The sequence below is a fragment of the Panulirus ornatus genome, chromosome 32 (genome assembly GCF_036320965.1).
Source record: "Panulirus ornatus isolate Po-2019 chromosome 32, ASM3632096v1, whole genome shotgun sequence".
NCBI classification, from domain to species: Eukaryota; Metazoa; Arthropoda; class Malacostraca; order Decapoda; family Palinuridae; genus Panulirus; species Panulirus ornatus.
Window position 1 is genome coordinate 2,595,060 of NC_092255.1, and position 7,268 is coordinate 2,602,327.

At 38.2% G+C, this 7,268-nt stretch overlaps 1 protein-coding gene across 1 annotated transcript; it reads left to right on the forward strand.

The window, feature by feature from the left end:
- The first annotated feature begins 742 nt into the window (after window positions 1–742).
- peng (Pumilio and CPL domain-containing protein penguin) lies at window positions 743–4,788 on the forward strand. Its single transcript, XM_071680824.1, has 3 exons — window positions 743–825; window positions 991–1,186; window positions 1,814–4,788. The coding sequence occupies exon 3, from the start codon at window positions 1,831–1,833 to the stop codon at window positions 3,520–3,522; it is 1,692 nt and encodes a 563-aa protein (XP_071536925.1). The 5' UTR covers window positions 743–825; window positions 991–1,186; window positions 1,814–1,830; the 3' UTR covers window positions 3,523–4,788.
- The last annotated feature ends 2,480 nt before the right edge of the window (window positions 4,789–7,268 follow it).

Genomic DNA, 7,268 nt, shown 5'->3' on the forward strand with positions numbered 1-7,268 from the left:
GGGGGGAGGGGGTTGTTATTTCATGTGTGGTGAGGTGGCGATGGGAATGAATAAAGACAGACAGTATGAATTATGCACATGTGTATATATGTATAAGTGTGTATATATATATATATATATATATATATATATATATATATATATATATATATATATATATATATTATACGTTGAGATGTATAGGTATGTATATTTGCGTGTGTGAACGTGTATGTATATACATGTGTATGTGGGTGGGTTGGGCCATTCTTTCGTCTGTTTCCTTGCGCTACCTCGCTAACGCGGGAGACAGCGACAAAGCAAAATAATAATATATATAATGAATATGTACTATCCCAAGAAGGAAACAACCTATTATAGTAACACCTTTTTTTCTTTTCATCCCATGTAATTGTGGGACTATTTTCAGAACTCTCTTTCAACAGATGTAGGGGCAGATCTATGTTTAAGTTGAAATAATTTTATTTGTTATATTTGGCGGCACATTATCCCCTAATAAGCCATTCCGGCAAGAACATATGGCTAAAAAAAGGTGACCGTTTGCAAAAGTTAGAGCGATCATTTATGAGATTTTTTCAAATACATAGATATCAAATTATAAAAGAAAAATTCTGTTGATGTATATTAAGTCAAGATGGACGTGTATAGAGGAATATTAAAGCACGTGATATGGATGGTAAAGCCTACATGATGCAGACGGATTGACAACCGGATTAAGGTGACGAACGGTGCGCAACCAAACATTGGCATGTGGGCAAGAAGCTCGTCTTAATGTGTCAAGAGAAATTTTACGACATTTTTGCCAATTGTGGAGACAAATAACAGGTAGAGAAGCAGCGGAACGACTTGTAGTCTAATTAGACGAACCAGCTGAATGTTGTGTGCCATGAAATACATACGATAAGGAAAAACTATACAATTGCAGCAGCTGGGACGTGGAAGGCCGAGAGGAACTCAACCATCAATCTTACTATGCTGTATATCTGCCAGGCGACCATCCTGTAGCTCGAAAGAAGATAAGGAAGGGAAAAGAAGACTGGATACTACTGGCTGTTGATAGGTAGCGTCACGTCATGAAGGCCACGACCATGACTCAGGAGAGAGGCCAGGAGGACGACCATGAGGTTGATGAGGGGATCCAACAGTTTAAAGCCATGAAGCAAAAAGAACAGAAAGGAACTTCCAGGTTTGTCTCCAGAAATTATCCCCTTGTGACCAATGTAACGACCTTTGGGTACACTGGCTAAGTCGTCTTACCGAAAAGTCGTTCAATTGTGCTCGAGATGTATATACTTACAGGTTACGAATTAAGTCCTAATTTGATTACTGGTGATCATTCCCCCAAGTAGTGGAATAAGGAAATGTCTTATCACTGAATAGATCGAGATTTAACTAAGACTTGGAGCACATAATTAGGATAGATCTTTATTTTTGATAAGTAACTACAATAGTTGTGCATCAAAACTATCTCTATTTTTAAGTAATTCTGTTTTGCATTGGTATTTCAGTACAGTATAGTGTTCAGTGAATAAATGAGTTTCAGGTATTCTTTTTTACACCAGCCATCCCCACATTTTACCCAGTATCCATAATTCTCACTGTTGCTGAGTTACTTGATAGTGTAGAATGAAATTTACTGCTCCAGCATACTCTGGAGGTTATATATTACCCACCATATTCCTCACCCGTAGGAACACATTTTTCCATAAAATTTTACTATCAACTTATCAGTAATCAGATGTCTTAAGATTGAAAAATATATTTTACCATTCAAGTAAGATCTTAAGTAATGTCTAATGATAACTTTTTTCAGTTAATGTGGAAACACTTATGAAGACTCTAGACGAATATGAGAAGAAGAAGAAGAAGAAGAGGAAAATAGGAGAGGAAGAGGAAGAGGAAGAACCACAGGAAAAGAGAGACTGGAAGAAATTCAAGGCCTTGAAGAAGGAACTCAAGATTAAACGTAAGACTAAAAGTCAGGGTGTAGATGATAAGTATGAGGTAGGATGTCGTGCCAAGAAGATCTGGGAAGAGGTACGTCAAGGTAATTGTAGCCAAAAAGAACGTGAAGAACTATGTAAACAGTTAATGGCACTTGTGCGCGGTAAGGTAAAGTCATTGATATTTGCTCATGATACTGTTAGAGTTATAGAAACACTTGTGGCAGTTGGTGAAGAGTATCGTACTCTTCTGTTTGACGAACTGAAGCAGGACATAGTAAGTCTTAGCAAAAGTAGATATGCCCATTTTTTTGTACTAAAGATTCTTAGATATGGTTCCAGAGAACAGAAAGATGAAGTCATTAGTTCCCTTAAGGGACATGTTGTCACACTAATGAAGAATAAGATTGCTAGTGATGTAGTGGAACTTGCATATAATGACTATGCCAATGCTAAGCAGAGGTCAATGATGATACAAGAATTCTATGGTCCTCAGTTTTGTATTTTCCATGAAGAAGATATACACTGCCTAGATGATGCCCTCAAGAAATATCCTGATCAGAAAAAGACAATTTTAAAAGATATCCACACAAACCTTCAGTCTATAATAGATAAAGGTGTATTTACAAATACAATGGTACACACACTGTTACGAGACTTCCTGATGTTCTCATCTCAGGGAAATCGTGAAAGTATCATTGAAGCTTTGCGTGAGTCACTAATGCCTATCATTCACACTCGAGATGGAGCTCGTGTAGCTATGCTTTGTATCTGGCATGGGCCAAAGAAGACTAGAAAGATCATTCTAAAATCATTTCGATCCCACTTTGTCAAGATAGCCTTAGAGAAATATGGGCACATGGTATTACTGGCTGCTTTTGATTGTTTTGATGATACTGAGTTCATGAAAAAGGTAGTTATATCAGAGCTCATGGAGGAACTAAGTCAGCTTGTTGGCTCTGATTATGGATTAAGAGTTGTAAGATTCCTTGTGGCACCTCGGGACCCAACTTTCTTCCATCCAGATATCTTGGCTGTATTGGCTCAAGGAGATGGTAATGCTATCAGTTTAAAAGATAATGTTAAACGTAGGCAAGAGTTACAGCAAGCAGTGAGTCCATCTGTCTTGAGACTGCTAATAGCTAATCTTAAGCACTGGTCTGTTAATGCAAACTGGACACTTTTTATTGGAGCATCATTAAAAGCACTCTCAGGGCCTGAAATAAACACAATATTTCAAGAATTAGCAAATATGTGTTCTGAACCATATGTTCCAGGACTAGAGGGACATTTTTTAGAAATAGCACATACAACAAAAATGATCACTTACATCATTAAATATGACAAAGAACGTCATGCAGCATACAAGCCAATCTTCAGCACTGTATTGCTAACAACAGCGGAGGAGGAAGCTGCAGGGTGGATTAATTCTAACCGTGGATGTTTTGTTTTACTTAATATGATTGAGACAGAAATACCTGAGGTTGTTTCAAAGGTAAAAAAGGTACTTGGTCCTCATAAGGACAAGCTTGCCAGTTTGAAATTCAAGGGTGCTGAGCTGTTGCTGCAAAAACTGTAAGAATGAATGTTTATATGAATATGTTTCAAATGCCCATTTTTTCTACATATAGAACCTTTTTAGAGTATAAGAAGCTGGTGACTGAGTTTGGTAAAGTGTGTGAAAGAAGAAAGTTAAGAGTAAATGTGAATAAGAGCAAGGTAATTAGGTACAGTAGGGTTGAGGGTCAAGTCAATTGGGAGGTAAGTTTGAATGGAGAAAAACTGGAGGAAGTAAAGTGTTTTAGATATCTGGGAGTGGATCTGGCAGCGGATGGAACCATGGAAGCGGAAGTGGATCATAGGGTGGGGGAGGGGGCGAAAATTTTGGGAGCCTTGAAGAATGTGTGGAAGTCGAGAACATTATCTCGGAAAGCAAAAATGGGTATGTTTGAAGGAATAGTGGTTCCAACAATGTTGTATGGTTGCGAGGCGTGGGCTATGGATAGAGTTGTGCGCAGGAGGATGGATGTGCTGGAAATGAGATGTTTAAGGACAATGTGTGGTGTGAGGTGGTTTGATCGAGTAAGTAATGTAAGGGTAAGAGAGATGTGTGGAAATAAAAAGAGCGTGGTTGAGAGAGCAGAAGAGGGTGTTTTGAAATGGTTTGGGCACATGGAGAGAATGAGTGAGGAAAGATTGACCAAGAGGATATATGTGTCGGAGGTGGAGGGAACGAGAAGTGGGAGACCAAATTGGAGGTGGAAAGATGAAGTGAAAAAGATTTTGAGTGATCGGGGCCTGAACATGCAGGAGGGTGAAAGGAGGGCAAGGAATAGAGTGAATTGGATCGATGTGGTATACCGGGGTTGACGTGCTGTCAGTGGATTGAATCAGGGCATATGAAGCGTCTGGGGTAAACCATGGAAAGCTGTGTAGGTATGTATATTTGCGTGTGTGGACTTATGTATATACATGTGTATGGGGGTGGGTTGGGCCATTTATTTCGTCTGTTTCCCTGCGCTACCTCGCAAATGCGGGAGACAGCGACAAAGCAAAAAAAAAAAAGAAAAAAAAAAGTGGAGATGGCTATCCTGGTACAGTGTAAGATGTTACAAGTATTTTTCCTATCAAGACTGGATGCTACGGTTTGGCTGTACAACTATGACTTAGAGTGGGTATGAAAGTAATTTTTTAGGGTGATAAGTATAAGATCATGCTTATATTATGTCTAATTTTAGCTGCATTATATACAAGAATATATTCAAAGAGTGTTATCCAAGTAAGTGTACTGCATATTTGTATTTATAACTTGTATGGAGTGCTAAAATAAAGAAGATAAGGTGTATGTCAATGTTTTTATAGTGCTATATACTGGCTGGTGACCTGTTTGTGTAGGAATTGGCTCATAAGAGTTTTAACTAATTCTTTGTTCTTTTATGTGTTTTTTCCTTGCTTAGGTTTGGAAAGGAATATTCAGTAGGGAGGAAGAATATGCCCTAGTTACTCATCACTAATACCATCTCATGAAGCAGGAATGGCAAACACATTTTCCAAATGTGTTTGATAATTGTGGGAAGTTTTTAGGGAGCATAGGCAAAGTGGAAAAAGGATGGGGCACATGTTCGAAGAGCTGATATAACACAGCTTTTGTTATTAGTATGTTTAGTGAAGATTTGCACAAATATCTCAACAGTAAACCATGGAAAGCTGTGTAGGTATGTATATTTGCGTGTGTGAACATATGTATATACATGTGTATGGGGGTGGGTTGGGCCATTTCTTTCGTCTGTTTCCTTGCGCTACCTCGCAAATGCGGGAGACAGCGACAAAGCAAAAAAAAAAAAAAAAAAAAAAATCTCAACAAGGAATGTGAATATTGGTGTTTTAACTTTGAATGTCTTACAGAAATTACCATACAGAGTTTTGACTGAACACTGGCATTTTTTCCTCTGATGATGAACCACTCCATTTCTGTACATAATTATTGCAGCTTACAATAGGTGTACTTTTGTTCAGTTTCATTGTAACATGATGTATTGTTTAGTTGCAAATGCTTGGCGCCTGAAATTTTATATACTGAGGTTCTTATAAACCATAGAATCTTGAAACTTGCATATAGTCTACCTCATTTTTTATTTTTTCGTGTAGTAGCCAACATGGTCCAAGCAATGATATTGCTCTACTTGTCACCATCTCTATTGAAAGGAAAGGTAAAGAGTAAAGAAAAAGATCATGGAAGTTGATTAAAGCCACTGAGGTGTTTTTAAATCTGACTTGCCACTCAGGTGTTTGTAAATCTGATTTGCCACTCAGGTGTTTGAAAACCTGTGGTGTCACACATGTTTGTGAACCTGAGAGTTGCCAGTCAGGTCTTTGTGAACCTGACTTGAAAAGAGAAAGCTTGTAAGAGGAGGGAACAATAAAGAATACGACAGAGTGAACCTGACTGTTGAAAGAAGGAAGGTTTTAACAAGAGGGAAACACCAAAGAGTACTACAGTTGTGGTGTTTGAGGAAGGGAATTATCATAATGATCAATCTTTGTCTGGACAGTCTCCACACAGACAGTATAGGAAGTTGTGGCCAATTGTGTACCATGGGTCCAGACCTAAACAGTTAGGACTTACAGTGAGCTCACAAGAAGATAAATACCTGTAGAACAGAGAGAGGGCAACAGCATCACATAAGATGGAAAGAGAGGTAATAGAAGTTCATGAGATAGAGGACATTTAATTCCACTCTAACAAAGACAGATGAAGGAAGAGCCTCCTTAGTTATACAAGAATTACTCTATGCTGGTGCAAATTAGAACCCTGTAGGTATGCAATAACTAGAAAGAAGAATATAACTTGACCATCAAATCAGCACCCCAAACTTATGGAAAGCAGGTTGAGAATATTTTTTATTAACAGTTTCAAGAATAGAATGGGAACCATTACCATACATAGGGTATTTATGTTGTAGCAGGGATGTATTACAGTGCTTTGACATTTTTTAGTGGGAAACAAGTTAGATTCAAGAAGAGTTATAAGAAGAGATGTTAATTTGGCTCTGAATCTGACTAGATTACTGCTTTCACATTCCTAGGTTCAAATTAAGAGAGGATTTATCCAGCAAAAAAGAATGGATTTTGAAGTGAGTTGACATATATAGAGCCACCAGCTTAAGTGACAAGGGTTAAAGGTTGAAGACAATTTATGGAGGGAAGAGGATAGATGGTAGGGAAAATACCATTGTTTTCAGGATAAGGAAAAAGTCTCCCAATCAGTGACTATCATGACTGACTGATTAGAAAGACAGCAATCCAATAGAGAACAGAGAGAGAAATAGAGAAGGGAAGGTAGTTAGAACACAAAGACATGCTATACTGTGTCAAATACTTCTTAAGATGATTTGGGCCACAACAAAAGGTTCACCAAAATCCCAAGGAAGCAAAGCTAGAGGTGAGTCACAGAAGATTACTAGTACACCTGGCTTCATGAAATCTGTGCTGATCATTTGAAAGAAGGGAATGAGATTCGATATGATAAAGTCAGAGGTTCATAGCTATTTGAAGACAGCACAAGAGAGGACCGTGGGACAATAAAGTAAGAGAACGATTCCCTTAAGGGATGGGCTGCACCAAGGCATGATTCTAAAAGTATGAGTAAGTTTGGGGTTTTTATAGACAGACGAAATAGGCAAGCAAGGATTGGAGCTACATGACCGTAGAAATTCTCATAAAAGATAAACTTGCACAACGAGAATCTTAGGGTAGGCATAGGTTCAGTTAGAGATATGGGATCATCCAAAATAAATGGAAATGAGCTACTATAGAATGCAGGTT